The sequence below is a fragment of the Lynx canadensis genome, chromosome B3, assembly GCF_007474595.2.
Source record: "Lynx canadensis isolate LIC74 chromosome B3, mLynCan4.pri.v2, whole genome shotgun sequence".
In the NCBI taxonomy this organism is placed as follows: Eukaryota; Metazoa; Chordata; class Mammalia; order Carnivora; family Felidae; genus Lynx; species Lynx canadensis.
The window spans coordinates 114832753-114849916 of NC_044308.2; the positions used below are offsets into that span (position 1 = coordinate 114832753).

At 39.2% G+C, this 17164-nt stretch overlaps 1 protein-coding gene across 3 annotated transcripts in view; it reads left to right on the plus strand.

Moving 5' to 3' along the window:
* The window catches only part of EXD2 (exonuclease 3'-5' domain containing 2), a 50317-nt gene that overhangs the window by 2047 nt on the left and 31106 nt on the right, over positions 1 to 17164 (plus strand). For 2 of the 3 annotated variants that reach the window (XM_030319407.2, XM_030319411.1), the window contains exon 2: positions 10395 to 10774. In XM_030319407.2, the coding sequence (XP_030175267.1) occupies positions 10442 to 10774 (333 nt within the window). In that variant the 5' untranslated portion in view covers positions 10395 to 10441. Of the gene's footprint in view, positions 1 to 7639; positions 7790 to 10394; positions 10775 to 17164 lie in introns of all 3 variants that reach the window. The other variant, XM_030319409.1, reaches the window with a different exon arrangement.

Here is a 17164-nt window from a genome sequence, read left to right on the forward strand (position 1 = left end):
TAACTTAGTGCTTTTTTAATGTTGATTCTTGCCTTTTAACTATATGGCACTTTGTCGAACCATAGACATTTGAACGTATCTGTCTTTCACTATGTGTATTTTGTATTTTGTGGCTCTCATTCCCTATCTGAGTGGTTCTCCAGTGGGAGATATTTTGCCTTCCAGGGACCATTTGGCAATGTGAGGAGACGTTTTTTTGGTTGTCTAACGGGGGTCATCTACTGAGCGGAAACTACAGATGCTGCTAAACATCTTACAATACACAGGAAAGCCCTCCATAACAAAGAATTGTTCTGGACTAAAATGTCAATGGTATTGAGGTTGAAGAGCCCTGTTTTACCCTAAGGCACATCAGGGTTTTCTCTCTCTCTTTCTCTCTCTCTTTTTTATAATGTTTATTTTTGTGAGAGACATAGTGCAAGCGGGGGAGAGGCAGAGAGAGAGGGAGACACAGAATCCGAAGCAGGTTCCAGGCTCTGAGCTGTCAGCTCAGAACCCAATGCGGAGCTTCAACTCGTGAACCATGAGATCATGACCTAAGCTGAAGTCAGATGCTCAACTGACTAGGCCACCCAGGTGCCCCTAGGTTTTCCTCTTATGAGTATATTCTCTTCTATAAATTCTTGTATGTTTGAGTTTTTCTTTAATTCCTCACACACATCCAGTGTGTATGTGTGCGTGTGTGAATGGTGAGTGCATAATTATCATTTTCCCAACAGTATCACTCTGAATATTAAATCTATCCTTGACCCATTAATCTAAAATGTCACGTTTATCATTTACTACTTTCTCACACCCACAGTCTGTTTCTGGACTCCCTTCTGCTTTGTGACCTGGTTTTCTGTTTTGCAGGACCAATTCCACAGTATCCTATGTTCAATACATATTTTGATATCTAGTGGGATAAATACTCCCTTATATTTTTACTGTCATTTTATTGAAACTCATATACTTTTTCAGCTCACATACTCATTTAAAAAACATTTGTGGGGGCTAATCTTAGAATTTCTTTTCCTGACTTTTAGAATTAGCTTGTCAAGTTTTTTTTTAAATGGCTTTATTGAGATGTAATTTATATAACTCATTGTTTAAAGTATACACTTCAGTGGTTTTTTTGTGTGTGTATTCACAGTTGTGCAGCCATCATCACAATCTGATTTTGGAACATTTTTCGTCACCCCAAAAAGAAACCTGTGCCAGTTAGCAGTCATTCCCCATTTCATTCCCCAGTACCTGAGCCCTAGGCAACCACTAATCTTTCTGCCTTTATAGATCTGAATATTTTGTATAAATGGAATCATACAATTTGTGGTATCTTGTGACAGGCTTCTTTCACTCAGCATAATGTTTTCAAGTCTCATCCATGTTGTGGAATGTATCAGTACTCATCATTTTTTTTTTACCCCTGAATAGAATTCCATCCTATGGTGTGTTTGTTTCCTAGGGCTACAGTAACAAAGTAACACAAACTGGGTAGCTTAAACTAACACAAATGTATTCTCTCACAGTTCTGGAGGCTAGAAAGTCCAAAACCAAGGTGTAAGGAAGGCTACTCTGTCTCTGAGGCTCAGGGGGAGAATCCTTTCTTGCCTCTTCTTAGCTTCTGGTAGTTGCTGGCAATCCTTGGCATTCCTTGGCCTGCTTCTGTCTTCACATGGTCTTCTTCCCTGAGCGTCTGTCTTTACATGCTAAATCTCTCTGTGGGAGCCTGTTTCTGTGTCTCTTCTCCATTTAAGGACACCAGTCCTATTGGATTAAAGGCCCACACTACTCCAGTATGACCTCGTTTTAACTTGATTATGTGTGCAAAGACCTAATTTTCAATAAAGTCACATTCACAGGTACCCCTGGGATGTCAACATATCTTTTTCAGGGGCACAATTCAACCCATAACATTATGGAAATGGTATATTTTATTTATCCACATCAGCTGAAGGACATATACACTGTTTCCACTTTTTTGGCTATTATGAATAATGCCCTTAAGTATGTTTTCATTCTTCTTGGGTATATACCTAGCAGTGGAATTGCTGGATCATATGGCATCCCTATTTTTTTTTTAATATTGTTATTTATTTTTGAAGGAGAGAGAGAGAGAGAGACACAGAGCATGAGTGGGGGAGGAGCAGAGAGAGGGAGACACAGAATCCGAAGCAGGCTCCAGGTTCTGAGCTGTCAGCACAGAGCCTGACAGAGGGCTCGAACCCACGAACCATAAGATCATGACCTGAGCTGAAGTCGGATGCTTAATTGACTGAGCCACCCAGGTGCCCCAAGCATCCCTATGTTTAACCATTTGAGGAACTGCCAGACTGTTTTTCAAAGCAGCTGCACCATTTTATATTCCTACCAGCAATGTGCGAGCATTCTAATTTCTCCATATTATTGCTAGCACTTATTATCTGTCTTTTTGATTAGAGCCATTCTGGTGGGTGTGAAGTGGTATCTCATTGTGGTTTTGATTTGTATTTCCACAATAGCTTTTCAAGTGCTTATTGTCCATATGTATGTCTTCTTTGAAGAAATGTCTGTTCAGATCCTTGCCTGTTTTTAACCGATTTGTCTTTTTTTATTATTGAATTGTAAGAGTTCTTTATATATTTGAGATACATGCTTTTGCCAGATATATGCTTTGCAAATATTTTCTCCCATCCTAGGGTTGTCTTTTCATTCTCTTGGTGGTCAATTCATTCTTTAAAGAGTTTTTAAAAATTAGGTTGGCATTGCATTTATATGTTATTTTGAATATTTCTGTGAAACAATCTTCTCCTTATGAAAAAAAGTAGTTATAGTACTTTTTGCAGAAAGTTGATGAAAGGATTACATGAGCAATGTATACTTGATTGTGTATAATATGTGGTACTTAGCACACGATACATGCTCTGCATATGATAGCTACTATAATATATCTCTGCTCCTCCAGTCTTCTATATCTTCAGTAAAGTTTTCTATTTTTCTTCATATCAATCTTGCACATTTCTTTTGAGTTTATGCCTAGGGTTGTGTGTGTGTGTGTGTGTGTATGGTTGTTTTGTGTGTTGTTTTTAAAAAGTGTATGTTGCTATTATGAGTGAATTTTTTCTTTATATTCTTATAGTGGGTTTGGAAAGCTATTGATTTCATATTCATCGAACTTTCAAAATGATAAGTTGTAAAATGTATGACTTTTCTCCTTATGTAGGTGATACTAATGCAGCCATTCTGTTAGGATACATGGCTCCTTTTTTTTTTTTTTTTCTTTCTTTCTCTTTTTCTTTTTCTTTTTAATGTAAGCTCTACCTCCAGTATGAGGCTTGAACTCATGGCCCCGAGATCAAGAGTCGCATGCTCTTCACGTGACTGAGCCAGCCAGGTGCCACCCCCCACCCCCACCATGGCCCTTTTTCGTTCTGCCTTCTTCTGCACTGATTTGGATCTTCTTCCCTTCCCAGATCACTGTTGAGTCTCCCAGAGGTCTTCCTGTCTCTTGCCTTACTCTTTTCCAGTCTAGTACCGACACAGCCACCATGGTGTTCTTTGAAATATGAGTCTGATGCTGACACTCCCCTTATAAGTCTGTTACTGGCTCTCCATTACCCATGAGGTTTTATCTTGTAAGGTAATTTTAGGGCCCTCATGACTCAACCTGTATCTACTCATTCCAGCATCATCTGTCTCTGTTTCCTTATATGTACATTATGCTCTGGCACAGCACTGCCCAAATATAATATGAGCCCCATAAATAAAGTTTTCTAGTAGCCACATTCAAAATGTAAAAAGAAATAAAGCGAACTTAATTTAATAACATGTTTTATTTAACCTAGTACATCCAACTGTTATTTCAGCATACATATGAAAAAGCAATGTAGAAGTCATATAAATAGAAATTTTAATAGAAGTTCCTAGGGGTGGGAGAGATGGAATGGGAAGTTGTTTAATGTGTACAGAGTTTGTGTTTGGGACGATGAAGAAGTTCTAGAAATGAATAGTAGTGATGCTGCTCAACACTGTGAAACGTAGTTAATGCCCCTGAGTCATACACTTCAAAAATGGTTAAAATGGTAAATTTTGTGTTAAGTATATTTTACCAAAATAAAAAAGGTCCACCTTAAAAACTCGGTGTGAAAATTGTCAATAACATACTTTTACTTTTTTTGTGCTGAGCCTTCACAATTCTGTATTTTACACTAACAGTATGTGTTAAATTTACTTGAACCTTTTCACCTATACTGCGCTGCTCTGTGCCTTCCGTGTCCTCGCACACGCTGGGCCGCCTGCCCGGAGTGCCTGTCTGCTGTCTGCGTGTGCACCTGGGCAGTGTGTGCTCATGTTTAACACCAGCACCAATCTCAGATGCCCTCTCTCCCAGCGAGTGTTTCTGTTGATAATACCCGCACTCCTTCCTTTTGGCCATCCCCGTGCTGTGTGTGCTTCTGTTGTTGGTGCTCTCTCACTGCATGGCAACTTGCTCACCACGTGAATGTCTCCTTTTCTGAATCCTGCATTTCTGGAAGCAGACGGTGCCTTTTAACTCTTTTTACCTAGAGTCCGGCGCAATGTGTGTCTTCCTGAAAGTGCTACATACACTTTTGCTGAACGAATCCTTTGGCCGGGAAAAAACCTGCACAAAACCTCTCCGTGTAAAAATGGGTTTATATGTTTTTTGAATGTTGTCAAGAGTTCCCTCCTGCTTGCTCCTTCCAATTTCCCTGTGAGGCCTTTCTTTTACGTGGGCCACACATGACAAAGAATAAGTCGGGAATCTTACCATATGCCTGGGAACTTCATATCTGAGGGAGTCCTTCTCAATGGAAGCAAATCAGTAATATTTTGTAAAGCTTTTTCTACTTTAATGTCACCTTATTTTAATGTCATGAAATAGGGAGATAGTGTGAAATGCAAAAGAAAATGGAAAAAATGAGTAAAAACACGTGAGAAGATGTTATTTTCTTTGAAAACAAAAATTCACTTATCTATGCAAAATGATGTTTAAGTTGAGAGGGAATGCACAATCAGGATGCAGAGTGGTCTCAGAGGATGAAACATTTGGACATTTGGCTGAAACAAACAAGATGAAATTTGAAAGAAATGTAAAGTTTTGGATTTCAGTGCAAAATATAAATCATAAATATATGAAGTGGGGAACTCGTTTTGGTATCTGTGAATTTTAATTTACCACAAGCTTTATGTGACCCACCATTGGGTTTCTTGTACTCAAAAACAAATCATTTGGTACAGCATCCATAAAATATAGGGCCCAGACCCTAGGAAGTAATAGTACCAGTGTCATTCACACCAGTTGGACCCTATCTCAAGTACTGAGTGCTGACCTGGGTGCCACATTTAAAGAGATCCATTGACAAACTTGGAGGTGTTCAGAGGTATCTGCCCACAACGATGACCTTCCCAGGTCACTGGAAGGCTGCTTAGATTAAGAAGAATGTTCTAAGGGGAGTCCTAAGAGCTGTCTTCACGTATTTCACAAGCTCTGAGGAGGGAGTAAACACTGTCATCACTGCAGAGGCTGGACTGAACATCAAAGAGAGCAATTTCTAAGTAGGGAACTTTTGCAAAATACAAGGACTTTCAACAAAAACTCCCCTTAAGGTACTGAACTCTGTTCCTAGAAGGATTCAGGTAGAGACCAGGTCAAGATCTGTTAAGACTAGCACGGAAAGGATTCTTGACTTGTGCAAGAGCTTAATTTGCCTTCTAAATTTTAACTCTATAATTCGTTGATTTCCTTTAATAGGAGTTCTGTGGTATCTAGTAAGAACTGGCATTTATTGAACCCTAATGTCCTAGCCAATCCTGTGTTGTAGAGACTATCTTTCCCATTTTGCCAGTGAGGAAACTGAGACTTAGAGAAGTTCAGCTGACACTTAGAGAAGAAATTCGGGGAATTGCCCAAGTTCTATAGCTAGCAAGTGGCAGGGGCTGTGTTTGAACCCAAGGTATTTGACTCTAAGGCCCATCTCCTTACCCTCTACCTGAAGCTGCTCCCTGAATGTGTTAACATATTTGTTTCATTCATTAAAATGTGATTTATTTCAGGAATATAATCACGTCTTAAGTGTTGAGTGGGATATTTACATGGCCTATCTCTGAAAATCATGAATTAAAAAAAGTATTTTTCTCATTATGAATAAATATACATACTTGCATAGAATTTGAAAAACCAAAGTTATTCATAAGCCTACTACCCTTCGGTAACTACTGTCATTAATTTGATGTTCAATTACTGTGTCCAGTTTTAAAAAAATAAAAGCAGCAGATTGTTTCAGTCAGGGGAAATGTTGAGGCACTGAAAGCTTTGGATACCAGAGCGTGCCCTTAGAGAGGTATCTTAGTCTGTTTGGGCTGCAAAACTAGAATACCACAGACCGGGTGAATTATAAAAAACAAAAATTTATTTCTCACAGTTCTGGAGCCTGGAAGTCCAGGATCAGGGTGCCGGCCTGGTCAGTCCTGGTAAGAGCCCTCCTCCAACAGGCAGACTCTCCACTTCTCACACTGGCAGAGATCAGAGAGAAGCAAGCTTTCATAGGGTACTAACACCGTCCACGGGGGCTTCAGCCTCATGACCTCACCGCATTCTCATCAGCTTCCAGAGGCTCCATCTCCTAGTACCGCCACACTGGGGGGGGGGGGGCGAGTTTCAACATAGGGATTTTAGAGGGGCGCAAACATTCCGCTTATAACACAAGATTTGATTTTTCTCACTTCTAGCCCAGTATTGAACCATAATGCTTCTTTGTGGCACCAAGGCTCACTCAGTAAGGGGAAAAATACTTTTTTCACTGGAATAAACAGATTTTTGTAATATGATGATTGAAATAGAGACATTTATCATAAAATACAATACCTGGAATTGAGTTGTATTCATTCGATGAATATTTATTGTTATCATCTCTGTGGCAATTGTTGGATATGCATATATATGCAGTATTATATATAGTATAATATATATACTATATAGTAAATATGTAGTATATACTATATAGTAAACATATAGTATATACTATATAGTGAACATATAGTATATATATATATATGGGTGTGGGTGTGCATGTATATGTAATATTGAAGAAGCCAGGTAAGGTCCCTGTTTTCATGGGGTTTACAGTCTGGTGGGAAAGATAGACAATGAATAAATCAACAATTATCAGGCAGGCCAACAGGAAAAAAAAATTTGACAAATATGTACACCTGGGTAACCCAAGCCCCCATCAAGACATGGAATGTTATACAATTCTGGAAAGTTCTCTCTTGCCTGAAATGCTCTTCCCTAGAATTTTTCCTGACTGGCTTTTTTTTTTTTTTTTTTTTTTTTGATACTCAGTGTTCAGCTTAAATGTCTCTTCCCTGTAACTCACCCTACCCCCCAGAGGCAGCTAGTGTTCAGATCTTTTTCTACCATAGATTAATTTTAGTTGTTCTGGAACTTTGTATAAATAGAACCATACAGTAACTCTTTTGTATCTGGCTTCTTTCACACAGCCTAATGTTGAGATTCACGCATTTATCAGTAATTCATTTCTTTTTGTTATTGCCAAGTAGTATTCCATTGTATGGGTGTACCAACTGGACTTTTTCTAGGGTTTGGCTATTATGAATGAAGCTGTTATGAACATACTTATACAAGTCTTTCTGTGGATAGATTTAATTTATCCAGCTTGGGACTCAGAGGACTGTACTAAATCTGATGACCTCCATCTCAACTCTTCATTACATGGATGTCGAGATTCTCAATCTGTCCCCCATGTCTCTGCTATGTTTTCTACATCTTTCTCTCTGTGCTACATTCTGGGTGAGTTCCTCAGATTTATCTTCAATTCACTAACTCTCTCTGTCTGATCTACTATTTAACCTGTCTATTGAGTATTGAACTTTTAAACAATTTTAGCAAGTATTTTTTTGTATGTAGAATTTCTACTTTATGTTGTCTCCTGTTCATGTTTTAGATTTTATTTTCCTTAATTTCACTGAGTGTTATTTAAGTTCCTTTCAGATTTCAGATATGGATGTTTTTGTTTGATTCTTATGTGAAATATTTTTATTGGCTGTAGGGTATTTTAAAATTTTTGTTTTGTTTTGATTCATTTGTGAGTATTCTTCTAGGGACTGGTGTTGTTGGAAGTACTGCATGTTTCCTGGGTGGTAGAAACACACACACACACACACACACACACACACACACACACACACTCCAACCGAATTCACAAATTCTAACCATTTTTGCTTTAGTTTCTTTGGTTTTCAATTTTTTTAACGTTTGTTTATTTTTGAGAGACAGAGAGAGAGAGAGACACGGGGCGAGTGGAAGAGGGGCCAAGAGGGAGACACGGAATCCGAAGCAGGCTCCAGGCCCTGAGCTGTCAGCACAGAGCCCGACATGGGGCTTGAACTCACGAACCGTGAGATCATGACCTCAGCCAAAGTTGGACACTTAACCGACTGAGCCACCTAGGCGCCCCTTAGTTTTAGTTTCTTTAAAGCTAGTTTCTTTAAAACTTAGAGTTTCCTTTTGTGAGGATAATGTGAATTTGGGCCCTCTACTGCCTCACAGTGCAGGCCTGGGGATCTGCCTTCTCATGAGGAGTTCTGTTCATACTCTCAGCCTTGGGCGGGTGCTTGCCTGGACCATGGTAGTTGAACCCTTTCAGTTTCCTGTTCATGGACAAGGCAGCACTTCCCGGGTCCCAGCTGTGCCCTGGGCCTGTGGCCTAGACTTCTGGCCATGGACTGGCAATAAAGCCCAGCACTGAGGCTGCTAGGAGTTCTGGTCTGTGCCCTCCCCCCCACTCCCACATATCTCCCACCCAGGAGTTCCAGGGTTCCCTGTTTCCATTTCTGGCAGCTGATGATTTCCCTTTCTTTTGAGTTTAACTCTTTATTAAACATTTATATTTTTGATGTTTTCTCCAGCATTTTGTATTGTTTAAAGTGGGAAAGGGAAGAGTTTTTTTTTTTAAACGTCTTTTCAGATTATTTTAACTAGAAATTTGTGCAAATTCTTGAATCTCATTAAGCCTTCAGTAAAAGTACTGGAGAAAGTACATGAGTACTTAGGACTTAGTACTTCTGCAATAAAGTAAGTATTTTAAAAATAACACAGCTATTTTCTTGTTTTCATTAGCAGTGTAATAATTGTGTGATTTCATTTTTTATCCCCCCCCCCCCAGTTAATCCATGCCTACATGATTATAGCCCAGGGTTGTTGTAACTATTAAATTATTTAAAAAATAATTGTTATTGGAGTGCCTGGGTGGTTCAGTCAGTTAGGCATCCAACTCTTGATCTTGGCATGATCTTGTGGTTCGTGTGTTCGAGCCCCATGTTGGGTTCTGCGCTGACAGCACAGAACCTGCTTGGGATTCTCTCCCTGTCCCTCTCTCTCTGCTCCTCCCCTGCCAAAACAAATAAATAAACTTAAAAAAATTATTATTGAAGCTTTGAAAGATGATAAAAATAGTACACCTTCAGTGGGAAACTCTCGGCCATAGAAAAGTGTAGGCAGCATCTAGCAGGTCACCGTGTCTTTGGCAATACAGATTGTAGGCCAGAATCCACAGGTGGGTGGCACGGAGCCCAGAGTGTTTTTGTTTGGCTGGCACAGTGAATTTGTTGCTGACACTTAAAAATAGTGACATTTCACATAAAATTTAGATACCTGACTTCCCTTGAATAATGGCGTTATATGACTACACTGGGCCTGCTTCCCAAATGGGATCAATTACTTTGTGCCAAACGGTGTCTGCCTCATGATCGCCCTGTGTGACTGAGGCTAACAGCCACTTACCATTTATTGTTACACATTTACTGTCGTTATGTAAGTAGTACAGAAACAGCGCTGTATGTCCATTTCTCTGTCAAAAATAGGAACACAAAAGGTAGATGGAGAAAACCGTGTGGTATAGGAGAAATGGAAGAGAGACTGTTATGTGGAGTTTCCCTGACTGAAATGATCTGCCATTCTTATTGTTTATTTAATTGTGTGAAATAATTGAACATCACACTGATAACTGGTTACCTAAGGGTAGGAGGATTATAATTAATTTTAATTTTTCAAATTCCATACACGTATATGTATGTTCAGACACCCTGTTAATGCCTGATTAAGGGAGCACTGGGCAGCTGGTAGAATGCAGGGGCGTTTTCTTGGCTGAGAATGAAGACCGAGAAAGTACAAAAGTGAAAAAGTTAAATATCACTTTTTCCATGTGGAAATTTGTAGCTCTTTCTTTCTTTCTTTCTTTCTTTCTTTCTTTCTTTCTTTCTTTCTTTCTTTCTTTTTTGTTGTTGTTTAGTTTGTGGACACATGGGTTATAAGTGGAGCACTTTTTAGGGGAAAACATGTTTCCATATAGGTTTAAATTCTGTATATAAATATATTGTTGCCATTTGTTTTGCAGATTGTGGGATTACTGATATGCTTTCCTAAGCCGCAAAAAAGTTGAAGATGTCTAAATACTTAACGGCTTTGACAGTGACCACCCTTGTCGGTGTGGCTGTGGGGGGGTTTGTCCTGTGGAAGGGCATCCGGTGCCGGAGGAGCAAAGCGAGCCTTGACCCCTGGCAACGGCGGAGGCAGCAGCAAGCCCCGGGCAGGAGGGAGCAGCCCCCTCCAGCAGACGACCAGCTGCACTGCGGTGCCCCCAGAGCCTCGTGGGAGGAGAAGATTCTCGAAGCAAAGGTGGTGACTGTGTCTCACGAGGCAGAGTGGGACCACATCGAGCCATTGCTTAGGAGTGAGTTAGAAGATCTCCCAGTACTTGGAATTGACTGTGAGTGGGTAAGTTAAAAAGCAAAAATAAACCATGTAAATCTTTTCTGCTTTTCTAACTAGGGACCTTGAATAGTCAAGTAGAGGATAAGACTAAAGGAGAATTAGCTTGTTCTCAACTAGCTCATAAATAGAATTTAGCAGACGGAGAAGCTGCTTCTCTCGTCAGGAGGGGAGAGTGCTTAAAATCATGGGTTCTGGAGTGAGACAGATCTGTCCGAGTCCCATTTTGACCGCTTATTCTGTGAACTCAGACAAGCTACTTACCTTCTCAGAGGCTCATGAACTTGTTTGTCGTAGGGCTGTAATGGTAGCTCCCTCCCAGGGCTTTTCAAAGGAGTCAAATAGATAAGCCCTATAAAGGGTTCAGCATGATTTTCACATATAGTAAGTACTCATTATACATTAGCTCCTATTAATATTTTAAATAGTATTTTCATAAGGATGCCATGGAGAAGTTAGTTAAGGAAGTCTATTTAAATGGGAATTATTACACAAAGTAGCATTTAAAGAGATAACATTAAAATCTGAAATACTGTTTGCTCTCAGCCAGGTACTTTGCTGTTTGTTTGCAGCATCTCATTTAATTTCCACAGTAAATCCCGTGTGGGAAAATTCTATTGTTACCTTCACTTTACAGATAGGAGATGGGAGGCATAAAAAAGTAATCGCCGTTTGAGCCCAGGGCTTTCCTAACCATCTGGTTCATTTTTCTAATAGGTCTTCTTTGGGGAGAGTCGTTATTACATAGTTGTGATGAGGATCACAGGGTGCGTCTGTTCCTCTGTTATTCTGATTCACGGAGTGAACTTTAATCTCCTTGAAACAGAAGATATTACATAACTATAAATAAATCATAGTTATCATTCCTTGTTGATGTATATCTTATCCGATATATGTCTTTTGGATATGTAGAACATGGCCTACGGCCAGGAAGTGTAATCAGAAGAGGCCCTAAGCAGAATAGGTGCCACCAAATCGGGTCCCAGATTTGGTAAGAGGTCAACCAGATGCCAGGGATGACCACGAACGAGAACACTTGACAGCGTCCAGAAGGGTTTAGTAGTCACCCAAGACCTTAGGCCCGCTCAAGGGATTTCATCGTATCAGCAACAATAGTTGTTTCTGCCAGTGAGCATGGGTCATCAGGACAGCATTGGACACTTCTGGTCGATTCTGTATATGAAATTCTATCATTTTAGAAATAGTCCAACAATAATAGAAGAAAACATCACTAAACAGTGAGCTGTAGTAGATTAGGAACATTCACTTTTGCCAAGCGCCTTGATTTTCTAACTAAATGAAGTATAACTGCAGCCGCAGGGTAGTCTGAAGTGAGTGGTTAGTAACAGCGGTTGATTTAATAATGTTTAATTACTGTAGCAGAGATGTGGATAAGTTAAAGTGGCAAATAACCCAAAACCCACTTCATTTTGGCTTTGGATAAGTATTGAATTCATGTTGGATGCCACATCTTCAGGTGTGATTGCATTTCCCTGTTTGCTGCCACAGAAAAGCTTTATGAAGAAAATTATTCTTCCTTGTTGTCGCCATTCTTCCATTTCCCTTTCTCTTTTTAAAAAAATTTTTGTTTTAAATGTTTGTTTATTTTTGACAGAGAGGGAAACAGAGTATGAGTGGGGGAGGGGCAGAGAGAGAGGGAGACACAGAATCTGAAGCAGGCTCCAGGCTCTGAGCCATCAGCACAGAGCCCGATGCGGGACTCAAACTCACCAACTGTGAGATCATGATGTGAGCCGAAGTCGGATGCTTAACTGACTGAGCCACTCAGGTGCCCCTCCCTTTCTCTTTTATTCACTTGTGTGTGCTTGTATAGTTGACGTTTTTGTTCTTGTCTAATACAGTGAGTATTTGTTTGGATTTACCAAAATGTTTACCTTTTTCTTTGCTCATTTTTTCCTTAGGATCATTTTCTTTAAGGTCATTCTTAGAAGTTTATGTCTTCAAAGCTCATTAAACTAGTTGTCATTGTTCTTGTTTTGAAAGTGTCTTTAGTTTGCTCTTAAGCTTGAAAGAAAGGTATTTTACTGGATACAAAATTCTAGCATGGCAATTTATCATCATTTTCAAGACAGTATTCCATTGTCTTCTGGCTTCTGTTGTTGCTGTTTAAAATGACTATCAGACTAAGTGTTGATTCTTTGTAGGTAATCTAACTTTCTGTAGCTCCTTTTAAGATCTACACTTTGAGTTTGTGGTCCTGAAGATTCAGTATGATGAGGCTAAGTGTTCTTTCTGTATTACCAACATGGGATTCTGAGAGATAGGTAGAAATGAGGATTGACATCTTCTATCAATTTTTATTTTATTAGTAGTATTTTTTAAAGAAGTCATTGCATTTTCTTTCTTTTTTTTAAGCTTATTTATTTATTTTTGAGAAAGACAGAGAATATGTGTGTGAGTGGGGGAGGGGCAGGAGAGGGAGAGAGGATCCCAAGCAGGCTCCATGCCATCAGTGTGTAGCCCGACACGAGGTTCGAACCCACGAACGGTGAGATTCACCTCTGAAATTGAGAGTTGGACACTCAACTGCCTGAGCCACCCAGGCGCCCCTCTTTTATCAATTTTTGAATTCTCTTTGCAGATTGTCTTTACCCTGTTTGTTCTTCTCTCCACCACCCCCCCCCCTTTTCTTTCTCATCTTCTCCCTCCTCTTCCTTCTTTCTTGCTGTAATTTGATCAGCTCTATTCTCAACTTTTTATGTTATCCTACATATCTGGTAATCTCTTTTATATTTAACATATTGTAGTCTCTATGGATTCATTTTGCACGGTTTCTTTAGGTCCCTTTTACAGTCCCCTTTTTCTTTATTTAGTTTTGTCTAATCTGTTTTACTTGCCCCTGAAGTCTTTTTTTTTTAACCTTTTTATTGTGAAATAAAACACATCAAGAAAAGTGCCTGAACCGAAAATAGCTAAATGATTTATCTAAAGAGAACAGCTGTGTAACTAGAAACTAGGTCAGGAAATAGAAGATTGCTAGTACCCCAGAAGCTCCGCTTATAATCATTGTCCCCCAACAGTTATCATTATCCTGATTTTATAGTATTTACATTCTTGTTTTTCTTTATACTTTTACCACTTATGCATGCATCCCTAAGCACTGTAATTTAGATTTGCCTGCTTTTTAAATTTAATATATGTGAAACCGTAGAGTATGTATTCTTTTGTGTCTGACTTCTTTTGCTCAACATTGTGAGATTTATCTATGGTGTGTGTGACCGTGATTCTTTGCCATATAGTAATCCCTTGTATAAATATATCATGATTCACTTCATCCATTCTAATATTGATGGGCATTTGAGTTTGTGGTTTGGAGCTCTTACAAATAATGTTGCAATAAATTTATGGACACAATATTATTGGGCATATGTATCTAGGAGTGGAGTCCTACATCATAGAATTGTGTGTATGTTTAACTTACATGGATGATACCAAACTGTTTGCTAAGGAGGTTTTAACTAATATACCCTCCGGTCAGTATCGTATGAGTGTAGCCATTGTTCGGCTGTTTTCAGAAGTGGTTATACTGATTTAACCTCCCACCAAGGCTGTCTTTGTCTGTATCTCGTCAACAGTTGGTACTGTTAGATTTTTATTTTTAATTTTTGTTTATTTTTTGGTACTGCCAGATTTTTATTTTTATTTATTTGGGACTGTCAGATTATTTACTTTTTTACTAAGCCATTTTTTAATGCCTCTTTATTTTTAGAGAGAGGGCATGCATGCACAAGTCAGGGAGGAGCAGAGAGAGAGGGAGAGAGAGAATGGCAAGCAGGCTCTGTGCTGTTAGCCCAGAGCCTGACATGGGGCTCCATCCCACGAACTATAAGATCATGACCTGAGCCAAAATCAAGAGTCTGACACTTACCTGACTGTGCCACCCAGGCATCCCCACATCTCCTTTTTCCATTCATCAGTTGACGGGCACTTGGGCTGATTCCATAATTTGGTTATTGTAGATAATGCTGCTATAAACATTGGGGTGCATATATCCCTTTGAATTAGTATTTTTGTATTCTTTGGGTACTGCAGTTGCTGGATTATAGGGTAGTTCTATTTTTAACTTTTTTGAGGACCTCCATACTGTTTTCCAGAGTGGCTGCATTGGTTTGTATTCCCATCCACAGTGCAAGAGGGTTCCCCTTTCTCCACATCCCCTTTCTCCACAACCCACCGTGCCTGTTGTCTCTTGTGTTGTTGATTTTAGCATTCTGATGGGTGTTAGATGGTATCTCATTGTAGTTTTGGTTTGCATTCCCCTAATGATGAGTGACATTGATCATCTTTTCATGTGTCTGTTGACTATGTGTAAAAAATGTCTATTTGTATCTTCTGCCCATTTTTAAATTGGATTATTTGTGTTTTGGGTGCTGAGTTTGTAAGTTCTTGATATATTTTGGAATCTAACCCTTTATCAGATATGTCATTTGCAAATATCTTTTCCCATTCAGTAGGTTGCCGTTTAGTTTTGTTGATAATTGCCTTTGCTGTACTATAAAGTTTTAATTTATTTATTTTATTTTTTGGTTGAGCATCTTTTTACATTTTATTGATCATTTAGATATCTCTAAGTGGCAAGTCTCTTGCCCCTTTTTCTTTGATTTGTCTTTTTCTTACTGATCTATTATAGGAGTTCTTTTTACATTCTGGGTATGAATCCTTTGTGAGTTAAATGTATACCTCGAATGTTTTCTCCCATTCTGTAAATTGCCTTTACATTATTATTTTTTTAAGATTGTATTTTTTTTTTAAAACATTTTATTTAGTTTTGATACAGGGAGAGACAGAGCATGAACAGGGGAGGGTCAGAGAAAGGGAGACATGGAATCTGAAACAGGCTCTAGGCTCTGAGCTGTCAGCACAGAGCCCGACGCGGGGCTCGAACTCACGGACCGTGAGATCATGACCTGAGCCGAAGTCGGCCGCTTAACCGACTGAGCCACCCAGGTGCCCCTTAAGATTGTATTTAAAAAAAATTTTTTTTTTAATTTTTATTTTTGAGAGAGACTGTGAGCGGGGGAGGGGTAGAGAGAGAGGGGGACAGAGGATCTGAAGTGGACTCTGCGCTGACTGCAGGAAGCCTACTGCGGGGCTCGAACTCACAAACCGTGAGATCGTGACCTGAGCCGAAGCCGGGAGCTCAACCAACTGAGCCACCTAGGCACCCCTTAAGAATGTATTTTTAAGTAATCTCTACACCCAGCATGGGGCTCGAACTCATCACCCCATGATCAAGAGTTGCATGCTCTACCAACCGAGCCAGCCAAGCACCCCGCCTTTACATTCTTTTTAATATTCTCTTTTGATGATCAGAAGATCTGTATGGTACAGTTTAAGAAGTCTTATCCTATTCCTATGCATAAAGATATTTCCTGTATTATTTTCTTGGAGTTTTATGGCATTAATCTCGCACATTTAGATTTATGATTCACCTGAAATTCATTGTGTGTGGGGGTGGGGCTGCGAGGTAGGGTCAAGTTTTATTTTTCCCTCATATGGATATCCACTTGTCTTACCTAGTACCATAAATTGAAAAGATAAACCTTTCCTCACTGCTCAGCAATGCCTCTTTACCTCAGAACATATTATCTGTATGAATAGATCTGTTTATGGGCTCTCTAATAGTCTGTTTTGTTATTCTTGCACCAGTGATCACAAACTATCTTAGTTCCTGTTGTTTTATCATGACTCCTGATACCTAGGACAGTGATACTTGCTATCTTGTTCTTTTTCCAGAATATCTTCATCTTAGTCCTTTGCATTTCCTTATACTTTTTAAAACCTGCTTTTCAGGTTCTACAAAAAAATTCTTGATATCTTGATTGAGATTGTATTGGCATCAGTAGATCAATCTGTGAGGAATTAACTGCTTAGAATATTGAGTTTTATAACCTAGGAATATTTATTTAGATCTCTAATTTCTCTTAAAAATCGGTAGTTTTCTGTGATTTTAAAAATTCTTTATAAATGAAATCTTTAAAATTTTTTTGTGTTTCTGGTATATGGAAATGCAGTTGATTTTTATATATTTCTCTTCTATTAAGGACCCTTAATAAACTCATTAATTCAAATTACTTGTAGATTCTTTTGGATTTTTGTGTACACTCTTATATCATTTGAGAAGTGACCATTTTCTTTCTTTCCAGTCCTTACATCTTTTGTTTCTTTTCTTACCTTACTGTACTGACTAGGATTACAGTGTAAGTGCCCAGTAGAAGTGGTGACAGTAGGCATCCCTGACTCATTCCCTATCCCAAAATGACAGCTTTCAGAGGTGCCTAGGTGGCTCAGTCAGTTAAGCATCCGACTTCGGCCCAGGTCATGATCTCACGGTTTGTGAGTTCGAGCCCTGCATCAGGCTCCCTGTTGTCTACA